This window comes from Rhipicephalus sanguineus, chromosome 11 (genome assembly GCF_013339695.2).
Source record: "Rhipicephalus sanguineus isolate Rsan-2018 chromosome 11, BIME_Rsan_1.4, whole genome shotgun sequence".
NCBI lineage: Eukaryota > Metazoa > Arthropoda > Arachnida > Ixodida > Ixodidae > Rhipicephalus > Rhipicephalus sanguineus.
The window spans coordinates 56,970,733-56,987,076 of record NC_051186.1 but is presented as its reverse complement, the minus strand read 5'-3'; the positions used below and the strand labels follow the sequence as shown (position 1 = coordinate 56,987,076).

General features: G+C 47.9%; 1 protein-coding gene across 7 annotated transcripts in view; it reads left to right on the top strand.

The window, feature by feature from the left end:
* Nucleotides 1–16,133, top strand: part of LOC119373388 (transcription factor kayak) — a 167,817-nt gene extending 151,684 nt beyond the window's left edge. For 2 of the 7 annotated variants that reach the window (XM_049410828.1, XM_037643414.2), the window contains exons 2-5: nucleotides 10,010–10,216; nucleotides 11,161–11,349; nucleotides 11,744–11,851; nucleotides 12,397–16,133. In XM_049410828.1, coding sequence (XP_049266785.1) covers nucleotides 10,010–10,216; nucleotides 11,161–11,349; nucleotides 11,744–11,851; nucleotides 12,397–12,978 — 1,086 coding nt within the window. In that variant the 3' untranslated portion in view covers nucleotides 12,979–16,133. Of the gene's footprint in view, nucleotides 1–10,009; nucleotides 10,217–11,130; nucleotides 11,350–11,743; nucleotides 11,852–12,396 lie in introns of all 7 variants that reach the window. The other 5 variants (XM_037643415.2, XM_037643410.2, XM_037643413.2 and 2 more) reach the window with 4 other exon arrangements.
* The last annotated feature ends 211 nt before the right edge of the window (nucleotides 16,134–16,344 follow it).

Sequence of the window (16,344 nt, the reverse complement as noted above, 5' to 3'; positions counted from 1 at the left end):
CTCGGTGTTGTTGGGTGCACATTTCTCGGTATAATAACATCTCCTGTTTTCTAACTTCTTTCAAACTCACGTCCCTCCCCCCACTTGCGCTGAGCCGTGCTCCATTATGTGTTGCGGAAATAAGCAAAGCTGCTGTGGGGGGCAGTGTGTATGACTTTAGTCCCTTCATGACACCCTATGTTTGTGTGTATATGTTTCGACTTGTCATTTTGCCAGTTCTTGGCAGCGCGAACAGTCGTAGCGTCTTAAGAGAGTTTTAGCAAGTTACGGAAATGCGAAACGCAAATACGGTACGTGACTACGGTAGCGGTCCTCCTCTCTCGCTCGTTGTGCTTCTGCTGCTCCTAATTCCAGTAAAGGGTGAGTGTATCGGTTGAGGTGTCCTCACTTGAGAGACAGTTATCATGCACTCCACACCCAATTTCCATTTTCATTTCCTTCTTCCTTTTAAGAATCACCCCCCCCCCCCCCCCCCCCCAGTAAAGGCACCCCAACACCACAAAGGCCTTTTCGAAAGTTACTGCGGGGTGTCACGCCTTATTGTTGCCTATCAGCCTACGCATTGTTAACGACGCACCTTTAAGCACAAAGAGCTGGAGAGAAGAGCGCTACCGTAGTCCCGTACCGTATTTGCGTACCTTTCTAAAACCCAGTAGTAGTATCTCCTTCCTTGGAAAGTTCTTCCCTTCAACTTCGGGTCAGCCGATGTCTTCAACGCTGTTTCTTTTCGCATTGTCAAGGCAGTGTCATTCGCCTACTCCGACTCCCCTTCACAGCCATTCTTTGTAGAGTTCGTACCTGTCGAACATCTCAATTTCCAAGTACGACGGTGCGTTACCTGAAGTGCAAACAATGTCCCGTACCCTTGAGTTGGGGAGGGGGGGGGGGGGTTCGGCTGTTAAATTACCACTTTCAGTACCGCCCCGACTGCCACGCTCCGCAGCGCGCGCCGAGGTTCTTGTCGTCGCTACGGACGGCTTTTGCTTTGTGCAGTTGCGTGCTGTTGTAATACACGTGTAAAGACGGTTCATTGGCCATAAAAGATTGTGGGAGCGCTAACTTTGAAGGGACACTAAGGAGAAAACCGATTTTTCTCGTATTCGTCTACATTAATCCTTAAAAATACCAAAATCGCCACGCTTCCCGCGGTAAGACGCTTGGTAAACGAGAAAACACGCAAAAAGAAAATGCGGGTGGCGACGTCGCCTTGAAATACCCGCAGTAATCGCCCGGTATCTACTAGGGCCTACGCAGTTCATAACAGTTAAAAAAAAATAATAAGGAACTGCGTTGTCCTCTGAGGGGGCGAAAGAGTTAAAATACCAAGTGTCGCGCAATTTAGTTGAACAAATGTCGCCAAAATACGAAAAAATACGCTTTGAAATCCGTTACGTCACGCTCGGAGACATTAGGCGCGAAATTTAAAAGCGATACTTTTGACTGATTACCTCCGCTATTAATAAACCTACGATGCTGAAGTTGACGTCATCGGAGCACAATTTATAAATCTAAAACCGATTCATTGTCTTACTTTAGGGTCCCCTTAACGAGTCATTCGCGCTAGCGGTATGCGCGCCTGCTTCCGAACGCTCGAACGCCCTCCGGCGGCAAACCATTAGTTTGAGCATGGTAATACGTACTTATGCAAACGTCCATGCGCGAAGCAGTCGAGAACAGAGAATTCTGTAGCCAGGACGGGCTCCAGTATTTTCCAAGTTGGCACCCGACCTGTCTCTTGTCGCTACACACCTAGATGTTTGCCGCTCCGGCGGGCCCAGACGTTTCGTGGGGCAGCCGTATCATGTCTGGGCGCGTTCCCCTCGTTCGCGATTGGTTGTTTGTCTCGGAACGAGCGAACCGAAACGAGGGTCGTCGATCTTTGAGCTTCGCGAGGACGATGTCGAATTGGCGGCGGCCACCCTCGCAGTGTACGAAGACGCCTGTATATGCACGTATACATTGTCTCTCGCCCTCCTAATCGTCAAAACACCCACGTCTGGGCGTGCCTGCCACTTACAGGGAAAACGCTTTAAGACAACCTCTCTAGTGAACCAAAGAAGGTAGAATTTTTAAGGGCTCGTTTTTTTTTTTTCTTTGTTAGACAGAACCTTTAACGAAAATCATCTGACAGCGAGGCCAAGGAAGGTTTAAAGGAGCGTTATTTGTAGTCTTTTTTAACTTTGTTAGTAAGCAGGTCACTGACCAATGTCAAAATAAAACGACGTTGGAATGGAATGGCTGTCAAGCAGCGGGTTCAATTGTAGCGTTGAGCGCATGACTCTGAAGTTCGGGAGTGCACGTGGTTTAGCGTGCCAAGTGATCTATTGATTGTGTTATACTTGTCTGAATTATTAGGGATCCGAGATTGAGCCTCGTTGTCAAATTCCTCTCCGTGGCCGTGATACCACGGAGAACTTGTATTGCAATAATTACGATATAAATGTGAATATATTAAAGTGGACAAAAAGACAACTATAGCCGCCGGCAGGGACCGAACCTGCAACCTTCGGATAACGCGTCCCACGCTCTCTACCAACGGAGCCTACAGGGACGGTCGTCCTCCCGTCAATTTTATCGGGTATTTCATCGCACATAAAGCTAGGATTCTCCCCCTATATATACACCTTGCTTGGAATCATTGTCTGTTGGTTTTCATTAACCCCTCGAGTGGCTCGGTCGGCTGGCGGCAACGCCCTTGAAATATATAAAGCAGCGGTCTCACGCCTGCTCTCTATAGCGACAACCTGTGCACGGTCTTTCGCCACTGTGCAAATCTATATAGTGCGTGCGTTGGAGACGGCGCGAAAGCTGTTCGCGACGTCGCGCTATACACTCAAGGCCGCGTGGCGTTTTCGCGCGGCTGAAAACGGTTCCCTGCTTGCACCGCACGTCGCATGCTGTCCATCCCCTTACTTTTTATCTTTTGTTATTGTTTCAAATTCATTCGGCTCTGTTTCGTCAGATCCTTTTGTCTCGTAGCACCTGCGCAGTGTACGAGACCATTCATTTTAATTCCTTGTTGCCTGGTTGTTTCGGCCCCGTCGTTGTTACTACCCGCGTTTTCGCGTGCGCGGATTCGGAAAAGTTCACGTGCAGATACTCTTCTCCGGGGAGAGAAATTCCTCGCCCCCCTGTGACGGAGGACCTCTTTGTCGTACGATAACATGGACGGAAATAAAACGCGCACTTTGGAATGCCTGTGTCGCATCGCATTATCCGTCTTGTCATTGTTAAAGACAGTGAACCGCTCAATTAAATATGCGCGTTTGCGGCGTCGGTCGACTTTAAGGGACCCTGAAGTCAAATAATGAATCGGTTTAGATTGATAAATTGGCGTTAATTTTAATATGGCGTTAATTTCACCGTCACAGGCTTATTTTATTAATAGAGGAGAAAATCCTCGCGCACGACGTCACGGATTTCAAAGTGTATTTTTCGTATTTTGACGGCAATGGCTCATCGAAATTTCGTGAAACTTGGTATGTTAAGTCTCCGGCCAGGAACTAATCCACAAGTAGATTAGGAACTAATCGGCACAAGTAGATGCCGTCAAAATCTACGACGTCACGGTGATTGTTGCGGAAATTTCAAGGTGGCGTCGTCGCCACTTGCAGTTTCTTTTTGCGCGTTTTCTCGCTTACCAAGAGTCTTCTCGCGGCAAGAGCAGTGGTTTTAGTGTTGTGAAAGAGTAATTTAGTTATACGAGGAAAATCGCCTTTCTCAATAGTGTCCCTTTAAAGTTGGGTGTAAGGTCGATGTATAGAAACCAGACGAGTAAATTCATCAATTCTTATACAGAGTAACATTTACTGCTGACTCGAGACAGCTTGTATACCTGTCAATCTGTGAACTTTAATGATATTCGTAAAACTTCCACGACCGTGACAGCGGCAATGGATTCCCGAGCAGACGTCTTTTGTGTGATACGCGCACATTTGTGGACGTCGATTTGTGTACGCCGCTTTTTTCTTTTGGCGGAAGTTTATCTCGAAAGGGCAAAAATGTTTTTTTGATTTTTTTCGTAGATCCCACTCCCCTTTCTCACTTCAGGGGCTTCACTGTTGCCGAGTTCACTCGCTCACGGTGTATTGCTTTAGTAGAGCATTTTAGCAATGCCGGCAACAGTGAGGCGTGACAACACCGTGGTATATTTTCTAAAAAAAAAAATGTGGTAGCGTGTTTTCCCTGGAATTAGGAGCGGCTAAAGCACAACTAACGAGAAAGGAGGAGCGGTACGGTATTACCGAAACTATAGCTAAAAGACTCTAATGAAATTTTTATTTGTTTCAGTACAGAAAAGGGTCCTCGGCGTTCGTGTTATCGTTTAGTTTAGTTTTTTTTTTTTGCGCTGATTAACTTGCAATTTGCCGCACCAACTCGCCTAAGCCGACGACGCTTCTCAACCGAAATACACTGTACTGTTACAGCGGCGTTGGACACTAGCGCCACCTGTAGTAACTTTTTTGTAGGACAGGCGTCGTCGACAGGGCGCGGTTCGTTCTACGTGTGCAGGCATGTGTGTGTAACCTGCGCCTCTCGCTCGAAACCCGTAGTTTTTGTATGCGAATCACGGCCTTCGTTTGACGCTGTCGTCGTTAAAACGCAAGCGATCCTTCTCAGGCCAAATATCTATCCGCGCTTTCGTCGCTGTATAAGTTTCACCACCGCTACCCGCGTTTCTTCTTTTTCCTCCACCGGGCGGCTTTTCGAGACTGAAGAGAAAGGACAAAAAAAGAAGAAAAAAATTGGAAAGAAAGTAGTTTCGAAACAACGACGGAGGCGAAAGAGTTTGGCCTCCAAACTGGATTCGCTCCGAAGAAGCTGTCAGCGGCCCGCCGGCGGGCGCGTTTGCAAAGGCCCTCAGTTCCCGAGTCAAAACGTGGTGCACGGAGGAGTTGCTGGCCGCACAGGCAGTTATTACAGCCATCCTACGAGTCGTGGAAAGCGGGGTGTCATCACTCGCTGGGGCCGTGTTTAATTGCCAGGTATTCCGCGTTCTTCGCGGCCATGCAGCACTTGATTCCATAGTGTCCGTTGACCCTCCAGATGATCTCGTTTTCATCCCTAAGAGAGGCGAAAAGCTATTTGCGTATCGTATCTCTGCGCTTGTCTCTTCTGTTCTCGTCACTAGTTCTTACGGATTCATAACGCACGAATGATGGAGAAATATCTGTATTATTGTTCAAGAAATTCGTAGCATTGTATACATAGTGCAGCCGGGACGTGGGCAACCAGATACTTGGAAACCGAAACTATGCGTTTCGTACCGGCTGGAGTTGACAGGAAGATGACAGCCGCACCGACCTCGTCCGTATGTCGACACTCGACAGCAGGCTCGAAATGCTCCACGGCTACGAAAAAGAGGACCCAGGCCCCTCCACCCAGCTTTGTCTGATTGCTGAAAGCTGCGTTGAACTGCATAAGGAAAAATTCTCACGTCTCATTTCATTTTACATTAAAAGCCCATCAAGGGCATTGAACAAGGAGTGAGTGCACATGTATGTTCATCATACATTACTTGAAAATCGCAGGGGCCCAACTGTATTATTAGATACAGCAGTCATGAGTGATGTGGGTACATGTGTACAGCTTTCACGACTCGTCACACCTTTCAGTCTAGCTTTCAGAGTGCGGTACTGTGCTCTTCAACGTGACTATGTTTCTACAGTCTGATACCGTCTAGCAGCAGACCTCAAGCAGTTGCTATGGGAGGCCCCTCGGGGCAACAAGTAACCTTGGAAGTAAAGGGTCGGGGGGGAGGGGCGGTTCGTTTCGGTAAATCTATGTCAACGAAGCTGGTACCATTTACAATAGAGCTGTCAACGAGTATCGATACATGGAGACAAGCTGGAAGGGAAGGGGGGGGGGGATGAATGAGTAGAGGCTTATAGGGAGTTGTCGGTAGTCACGTGCATAGGTTTCTTTGTCCTTCGCTTGGCATCTCTATGTTGCGAAGGGCACTGCAGCTGTCATAGTGACGCTGACATTGCTTCAATGTCGGGGGAGGCCCTTAGAGGTAGGTCTGCGAGGCCCTTAGAGGAGCGGTACGCGCTCCGCATTGTCATGCGTTTGGACACGTGACGTAGGTGCGGAGTGTTTCAATGTTACGTCACCACTCGAATGACAGATATGGTCCTGGTCACGAAATACGCAGTTTTAAAAAGTTCATAGCGTAGAAACCGCGCGCATGGGGGCCACGTGCCCGTAGCACGTGTGGCCCGCACACACATTTCATGGTAATATCGCGTCTCGGTATTCGAACCTCGATGCCTACAGACAATTCTGTGTGAAGTAAGTTATATAAAAGAATGTTCACATTAGTTTTTTTCTGGCCACCTGCAGGAGATAAAAAAAGACCGTGAAATGTTATTCGAACAGTAACATAATTAGTACAGACATTGATTAGTGAATGCATTGTTGCCATATCTGTCGCTGAAACTTTATTACAGGAGCGAGCGTTGTTTTTGGAAGCAGGAGGACAGTGCCCTTGGGATCACAGTGGGGGGTGTTATTGTATGCGGGCCCGAAATCGCGCACGTTGCCTTTTATATCGTGTTTCATTTTAGTACGAAACACTACGACCCTTACCGAGGTCGTCGCCGGAAGTTGGTTTGAGTGAAACCGGCCGGGACTGCGGTTTATGTCGCGCACCGGAGCCATGACGATCGGCGCGTACAGACTCAAGCCTACTGTCGACGCTTACAGCGGACGCTTATCCAGCTTGTTTTCCGTTTCCCGTGCTCTGACGCGCGACGCTCATAACGCTAGAAACATTTTTTTTTAAAACTTCATCTCCAAATCAAGCGCTCACTTCCGGGCAGCTGTCACTTGCGTATGTAACTTCGATGGCGACCTCACTTAGTTCCATTAATCCGCTAGGCGGTGCTGCAAACAGTGACGACGCAAAATGTACTAATATTCTGGCTGGTAAAGCGTTAGGCGTAAGTAAAGGCGTAATTGAAATGCGAACCCTTCGACCAGCGGTTGCGGATATGTCGATATGATTTCTCGGACAAGTTGGTGCCTTGCTGTGCGTATACTTGCTTCTGGCGCTAAATTCAGATCGTGTTGAAGTGGACAGAGGAGGCGCAGACCAGCTCTTTCGTGCGACAGTTCCAGATACATACAGAATATGAATTTGTCTCTTTTCATAAGAAGCCCATGCCATTACGTCACACCTTGACGGTCATGAAAACAGTTGGCCTTCACCCATAGGTAAAATAACCGTACACAAAGCAAGTACACACAGGACTAGCGCGGACACAGCTAGTAGACACAGGACTAGCAGCCCTATTCCTGTGTCTACTTGTCCGTGTTCGCGCTGTTTTAGCTATGGATACGTAACCAATCGGCTCGCATTCAGACGCTGTTATGGTCTTCACCGCCACCTTTGTTTCCTCTTGACGATCTGAATTTCGTTTCATAAGAAAGTGTGTACTACCAGATACGACTGGGCTCGCGCTTGCAAAGCAAGCCGTTACCGCTGTACTCGCTGGCGTTCAGAGTGCAGGCAGGAACAGCATTTCCGTGTGTCGTCTAGAGCACCGCCTCTTCCTCCTCCAGCCCTGCACATTTCGCCGAGGCCGACCATCTCAAAAGAAAGCACCGCGTGCATTTACAAGGCGAAATGCGGGGGAAGCGAATCGGAAAACGAGGTCTGGCGTTGGTACGTTTCCGCGTCGTTCTAACGTCCGTGGTGCTGGTGGTGGCGGAGGAAAAAACAAGGGTTTTCCGTCGTTTCGCGGAGGGGGGGGGGGTTGCCCGAGGGCCGCCGGACGGTCGGCCGTGTACGTACGTACGTAGCAGACTGCGGCAGGCGCACCCTTGACCCGGTTTGTGTACGTGGTTGGCGGTGCCTGGTCGCGACGCCCTCCCCTCGCAGTACAGAGTATGGTGTTTACGCGGCGGCCACCGTGCTTTGGCGGCGTGGAAATCTACGGCGTGTACGGGCACGCTTTTCCGTTGGCCCTGTTGAGTCTGGAAGCGACGCCCCGGTGCTTTCATTACTGCAGGCCAGGGTGCGGCCTGGACGGCGATTTCTAGTGGCATTACTTGTCGGGGTTTTACGTCTAAAAACCACGATATGAGGGACGCCGTTGTGGAGGGCTCCGGAAATTTTGACCATTTGGTGTTCTTTAACGTCCATCGAAATGCGGCCGCCGCGGCCGGGATTCGATCCCGTGACCGTCAGGTCAGCAGCAGTCGAGCGCCATAACCACTAGACCACCGTGGCGGGTAGTGATACCCCTGACACAGGGGCACCCTAAAGTCCTTTAGGTAAGGGAACGTTCCGGAAAGAAGTTGATGTGCAGTGACGCACGACAAAGGGGTATCTCTCTCCCTGCAGAGTTCCTTTGCGGGAAAGCAGTTCCCGCATCTACTTTTGGGGGTAAAGGGTGTTCCCTCGCATACAACGGGCACAACTCGAATGCCCCTTTTTTAACGAAGGCTCTCTGGGTGCGGTCACTGCATGTCCCCTGTGGGGCTGTTGCAACTATGCGTAGCCCCCCTCTAAAAAAAAAAAATTGCTCTTGCGGGTCCGATTTTTCTGCTCGCTAGGCTGTGCGTTCTGGTGGTTCTGACGCTACAGTCGTATCTCGAAAAACTCCACTGACGGCCGGGTGCGATCGGTCCCCCGATCGAAGTGCGACACGTTTTCATCTGAAGAGAATACGGAACGAAAAGAAGGCAAAAATGGGAGCGTACAATGGATAAAACCTTGAACAATGGCGGGCGAATATCGCCGCGGCGGCTTCAAATTGAAACACGGCCGGTGCACGTGTCTCCATTCGCTGCATGTGGGCCAAGATTATACGGTCACGAGACAAGGCCGTCGGATCGATCAGAGGCGCTGCACTTTCCACGAAAATGAGTCTTCGTCGTTTTCTGAGAAAACCCCGATGTATTACCCGGAAAAAGAGTGAGAAGGCCGGCCGCTTTGTGTTCATCAAGCGACGTGACAATCGGGCTCCCGGGCTGTCGCGCCGTTCGTACAATCGATGGCGCCAAAGGTCGGGGGCGCCGTCGTGGAAAGGGCCGGCGCGCCAGCTGTGATAATACCTTGCGTTTTCCGAAACTCCGGTCGCACCCTCTGGTCAGTGACGGGCGTCTGTCGTAGCGTAGCCGGTCATAGCCTCATCCAGGGGCGTAGCCAGGGGGGGGGGGGGTTCAACCCCCCCCCCCCGAAAATTTTTAGTTTTGCTTGCGTATATATACACGCACACATACAAACGCACGCACGAACATACATAAAGTATGGTTGCCCCCCCCTAAAGACATTTCTGGCTACGCCCCTGGCCTCATCCCGCCCGAAATTTTTCAATTTTGTATGTGTGTACATACACGCGCGCGTGCAAACGCATAACATACATACATGTATAACTGAACCCCCCGAAAATATTTCTGGCAACGTCCCTGGTGCCTATGGTGGAATTTGCGGGACCATGTCCAGAATAACGCCCCGAGACTGTTACTTTTTTTTATTGCATTGGACAACCTTCAGTGGTGGTGATTGTGATGACGTGAATAACCGTGTAATTAATAAAAGCACGCGACTTTGTTCATTCGTGCCAAATTAAAAATTGCCATATTTTCTTAGCTATTTCTTGCTTTTACGTTATTTTTAAGTGGACTCACGTCTTTTTAATGACCAACAACTAAACGGTGCCAAAGTAAAGGAGTATTTGACTTGCAGCAATTCCGTATATATTTGTGCATGTGTTAAATCGGTTGTGATGTTGTCTTGAGAGTCTGCCGGGAAAAAGAAACAAAACTCTGGGCCTTGTCTTTCATAATACATAACTAGTCATGCCCTGATGAATAACTATGATAATTAGTGGCATTCTAGTTACGTGTTTGATCAAAACGTCCCTCTTTCTGTTGGCTGTGTAAAATTTTCGCCCACCAGCTCTGATGTTGGATTAACAATGCGCTCTTTTTTGTGTTCCTGCTCTTTCTTTCTGCTTGCAAAGCACTTCTAAAGTTCTGTTGTCTGTTTTGTATTCCACAGTATTCCACATTTTCGGGTGTCACCGGGATCCCCACACGCACCACTGCCACGCTAACGCCTACTACCCTGAAAAACATAGAGGAGTCGTTCATGGAGTACCAGAGGATCCCTCCAGCACCAGTGGAGCACCAACACCAGGCAGGCTTTGTGCCTCCAGTAGTCAACATTGCTCAGTACCAGCAGCAGCAACAGCAGCAGCAGCAACAGGTTAGTCTCAACTCATTGTTGCAGTTCTGAGTGAAACCTAGTTAAATCACAATTCTTAAAAGGCTCCCATCAGTGATTCGGAGCCAAATAATGTCTTTCATATCGCATTATGCCACACGTTATCCACGTACCATTTCAATGTCAGTAGGTGCGCCATGCGAAAGTTTACTTTAATATCAAAATAAAGTATCCTATTAACACTTCCCGAGTGTCACCCTTGCTCAGAGTATGTATATGGGAGATTTGTTCGTTGGAGTGAACTCAGATTCAAGAATTGGGGCCAGTACCCCATTAATATGGCACGTGTGTTCCCCACTTGTCACCCTGATGCTGTAATTGCAAAGCCTGTACTGTGAAGTTGAATTCATTACATGTCATACCCGCCCGGGCAGTGGTGCTATTAAACTTGAACTGCCATCTTGGGTGTCTTACTGACCTATCGATCACGGTGTAAGAATATTCAGGTGTTGACACTGCGCGCGCCTAAGCGGCCAGAAAATGTTCGGTCGTCGGTCCGTTGAACGGTGGGCCATCTAGTGGCTTGAGGCGGAGTGCACCGTGCTCGCCGTGCCCTCTCCTGTTGCTCTCTCGATTTCGCCCCTCGACGCCGCTTGGCGGATGCACATTATCCAACAAAATGGCACAAAAAATGCACGTTATCAGCAGCATGCGCGTTGCTATGGAGACGACTGCCCCGCTTTTCGTAGCGCCCTCCAAGACGGCGCCGATGAAATTGCAAATCATCTGATAAGAACCCGAACATTATCTGGACGCGCGTGGATTGCAGTTTCCCATGCGTTGGGGGAAGAGTGTCATCACCTGAGTATATTCTTACACCGTGCTATCGATGCATGACAAAGTGTGACACTGGCGCTGTCGTCCTCCGCAATGTGTGTTGTGCTCAAGCCGATCAGGCTGCCCCTTTCTGGTCGCAGCAGCAGCAGCCCGGGATGGTGACCATCAAGCAGGAGGTGGAAGACGACTGGCTTCCCCCGAGCACTACCCCACAACAGCTGGAACAGCAGCTGCAGCAAATTTCTCAGGAGATCAACAACGCGCCCACACCGTCCCCACCCATGCCCCCCAAACCAGCCCGCACCGGTGGCGGCCGGAGGCCCAACAGGAATGAAAAGGTGAGCTTTTATTACATGCTGTACACGAAGTGGGGCCGGCGCTCTTTCCAGCTAATTACTGAAATAATGAGTGCATCATCGTTTGGCTTTTTTCAGCACTAGCTTTTATATACCAATTAATTGATCGTCATCGTTTGTTCTCATCAATGTGCAGCTGTGCCGCATGTTCACAGTCGTGCAAATATACAGCAATTTGTTCAAAAGTATGTAACAAAAGCACCGTTTATCGAAACAATCGAGTCTTTCAAACGGAATATCGGTGATTTCATGTTGTTTTTTTTCCATATTCTTGTTCACTGTCACTTAAAGGACAAATTTCTTTACTGCAGAACATTGTTGCCAGATCCTAACAGTCTCTAATAATTACTCTTATTATTATTTGTCTGCTTTGCAGCTCAGCCCCGAAGAGGAAGAGCGACGACGGATCAGGAGGGAGCGAAACAAATTGGCAGCAGCACGTTGTCGGAAGCGGCGGATGGACCACACAAACAGCCTCATAAAGGTCAGTATGAGAGATATGTTCCCACCGTAAGGTGACCACTCTTGAGCATCGATAAAGCGCGTAGCAGCTAAGCAATCATAATAATAATTGCTGGGGTTTTACGTCCCGAAGCCACGATATGATTATGAGAGATGCCGTAGTGGAGGGCTCTGGAAATTTTAACCACCTGGGGTTCTTTAACATGCACCTAAATCAATGTACACGGGCCTCAAGCATTTTCGTCTCCATCGAAAATGTGGCCGCCGCAGGCGGGATTCGATCCCGCGACCTCGCAGCTAAGCAGTCAAAATGTAACGGGTGAACACGGTGTTCTTTCAGTGCAATATTTGTCTTACCACATGAGGAAATGTCTGCGGTTTCTCATTTTTATGAAATTATGTTCTACATTATCGAAATAACCTGTGTATGAACAACTCTCTAGAAAAACGTATGAAGCCTTGCTAGTGTTACGAAATAGTCTGAGCAACTTTGGCTGTTACCCTTAAAATGAAAATTCTCGCACGAGACATGACGCGTATATATATATATATATTTTTTTTTTACAGGAAACGGAAGAGCTCGAAGACGCCAGAAGCAAACTTCAACAGGAGATGGCTGCGCTGCGGAACGAAAAGGAGAACCTAGAGTTTCTCCTCGAAGCTCACAAGGCAAGCTGCAAGATGCCGCACGTGAAGTCCATAACCACCACCGCCTCCACAATGAGTGCGCTCCCGCAGCAACGCCCCCAGCACCTCCCCATCGTAACCTCCGCCGATTCGGGCCACATTCGCAACAACCACAAGCTTCCGAATGCCCCCGGCCGAGCCCCCAAGTTTTCCCGGCCCAACTCGCTCGCCGTTACCTCAGTGTTCACGAACTCTGACGGGAGCAGTGCCCTGAACAACGGCAGCAGTGTTCCGGCGTCGTGTCCCTCGCTGTTGACCGAAGTCGCCGGCGTGCCCATCCAGACCCCTTCGGCCGGCATGTACAGTTTTGAGTCCATCGTCGAAGGCACCGGAGCGACGCCCACGGGAACGACGCCGCTCACGTTTTCACCGGTGACGACGTGTGCCGGGCAGCAGCGCAACAGCAACGGAGACCTGTCCAGTCCCGACAGCATGAACCCCCCCAAGCTGGTGTCGCTCTGACCCCCCCGGAGTTAAAACACCGTGCATCTTGGGGAGAGCTATGGCCTGCCCTCCAACCTAGCCTCTCTTGGGGCTGCATGGCACCACTAGTTCATCTTTCTCCGAGTGACGTCGCTCAGAACTGGTCACGGTGTGACATGTACCGTGCGCAACATCGTCATCCTCTCATGCTGGGACTTGACCTTTATGTCCATATACTGGGACATGTTTGATGTGATGCACCTGTAGGGAACTGGCTGCTCTGTTTAATTTTTTCGCAAGGTACTTACGGCGACAGTGGGCGGTGCCCTCATTTATACTAAGGATAGAAAAAAAAAATATCGCCAGCTTCCAGAACATAACTTGCTGCTGTAGTTCTCAGCAGTGGGATATATCTCCTCTGCATCACACACTGCCTGTGCCTTCAAAAGCAATGTTTGTTCCTTTGTTTCTTTTGTAAGCTTCAAATGATTTTTCTTTGATGAGGTTGCTAAATGAGATTGTATGTTGTGTAAAATTGACTGTGTTTTTCCATACTTGAGTGACTTTCCAGATGCCACACCAAGAATTATTTCTGTATGTGTAAAGGTTTGTTTTAAAATGTGTCATTATTCTGAACCTTTTTACCGTATTGATTCCATTGCTCACTGTCCAAGCTATTTTTGATGACCAAAATTTTCTAGGTATAAGTGCAGTTCGCAGCTGCGTCCACCTGACAGGACTGCGCGCTCAGGTGGAGACGTGTCCTTTGGTGCTTAGTCGTGGCACTTGCCAACACCGTTGAACATTGCGTCCTCGTAGAGCAGTTAGTTCCCTGGTGACAGCCTGTGGGGCACTATAATTCTCAGCAGATTTTTTTTGAAATGTTTGTTGGCAGTGCATTGTTAGACCAAGCTGTTGCTGTAAAAGGAAGTCAGTACAGTTGCTCCAGTCAAACACCATTCCTCAAGTGTTGCACGTTGATGCAGATCACCTTAGTTGGACTGGTTGTGAAGTTTGGGGATCGGGGTACCAAGAGTTTCAAACAGCCATGGAACTCGTGTGTGATGATTCTTACTAGGAGCCACTTAGAAACTGTACGCTAGGCTGCAAGTTTTGAATTTGCTCAACAAGTGTATTCTTGTCGCCTCAAATGTGCCATGCCAGAGTGGTCTTGTCACTGTTGGGTTTCTGGAAAATAATCTCATTTTTGGTGTGTTAAGAGGTCTGCCTCTGGTTGTCATTTGCTTGTAGCATGCCTGGACAGTTACACACACCTGGATTGCGATAGTAGCATTCTGTAATGGTGCACAGAATCGCAGACAAGTTTCAAGCTGTAGATTCTAAAGGCATTGGGTGTCAAAAGTTTATGGGCATTGACATTGGTACCATTTGGTAGGGCTCTTTTCTTCTAATCGCTCAAACTAAACGTAAGGTGCTGTGCGCATGACGATACTACGTCCTATGCTATGCAGTAACTAAAAGATATGCACACTTCAGTCTTTCATCATTTAGCTTCGACTGTGAGTGCATGCAGAAGGGTGTAGTGTGTCTACTACCTGGAATGAATTTTCGTGAAGAGGTTTTACGCATAGAGCCAATGAGAAAAAGCTTGTTAGCTGTGGAAAAAAAAAAGGTTTTAGGATAGAATTGCGGGTCAAGCCAGCAGCTGTAGTCTTGGCATGGCACGCGCGAGTGTTGAATCCAATGCATAATGCCAAAACATTTTCAGATAATCATAGCCACAGGTTGAGCATTTCGGATCATTCGTGCTGTGCGACATTGTCGCCATGCACCTAGTCTTGTTTTTATTGCAGTTCATTGTGCGAGTGAATGGGTGTACTCACGACCATTAAAGCAATATGGGATAGATCGTTCCATCACATTTTGTGAACGCTTGGGATCGAATATTTTTAGGTGTGCGCAATTCTCGACATCAGAGTGGAAACCTGTTTAACCTGGATGAAATCGAAAATTAGAGATGCAAAATCCATTGTGTGTCTCTTATGTTAGGTCACCTAATGAAATGTTCCGAGTACGTGAAGTTCTGATGCGAGCTGACTGAGGCCACATGTTGCACTCATTTGACCAGCAGAAAGCGGATGTCCATCTTAAACAGGTTTCGTTGTACTTAAGATATTGTGAGAACATTGTGCGCCTTTGTTTTCTTATACGAGCATATGTGAGCGTATGTGATGATGGGGATCCATGTACTGATCTTCAAGGGGGAGGGGGGGCCGGGGTATTACTTTTATTCTGATGTCATACTACCGGCTTTTAACTGCATTATTGTCTCACGCGATATCATGTGCATTTCTGCTTGCGCAGTGGATGTTGCAAGCGGTTCTGTTTCGACGCGACACTCCCGTGAATCTCGTAAAGATGTTTCTTAAGATTGTACGCAGCTTGTATGCATATTGAAGGTTGCCTATGCATGCATTCTTGCATGTACGTTACGCCCGTGAAAGATTATATCAGCAAATACCTTGACTTGCATGCCTCCCTAGCCAATGCAAGTATTCTTCTAAAAGTGCCACACGCTTGTGCATGGTCTTATAGTCTATATTTTCTATACAAAACTTATATTAATGATTACAATAATATATTATAACATATAATGCTATTTTAGACGACACAGCAATAATGCCGTTTTATATCTGCACAACAACAGCGAATGTGACGCGTGGTTGTAGTTCTTTGTCGTTGCAGAACACAATGCTCACAACTCTCAAATTATGCACTTTGGTGAGAATGTCGATGAAGGTATGTTTCACCTGCTTGTATCTGCAGCTCCGAATTGTACCAAAGACTGCTTGTGCCGAACAGAACCATTCATTTGCTTTTCTTTTGTTTTGCTGGCGTTTGTTGTTTTGTTTTGAGTTGTTACATCCGGAGTCACTCACTGTGCTGTGTTTTTAGTTTGTTTTTGTTATAGGTTATTTATTAGCCTTGAACTAATGTTCTCGGCTGCCTTGTTTCTTTCGTTGAGCTTATGCCTTTTTTTTTTCTGTGGTTCTGAAATGGCACACAGCAATGGAGTGTTTGAGAATCATGTTCTGCCATACATTTTATTGTTTTAGTTACATATTGTCTTTCATGTTGCATTTAAAAGTGACGAGATTCATGGTGTGTGCGTGCCTGCTTTATCGCTTATTAAGCCGAAATAAAAAGAATGTTTCATATTTTTATACCTGCAACGTAGTGTACGAATTATTGAATCTGAAAACTCGTAAACATGACAATATTGACACAAGTCCAATGCAACGCATAGACGGAACTCATGGGTATCTTATAAGGGCCTGACATTTTACTCTTTGGCAGCTGAGTTTTGGTTTTCTGGGTGAAATTGGCCAGAATTTTTGGTGCTGTGCAAATCGGCAGTCTTGGCTTCCTTCATTTCGAGAAACA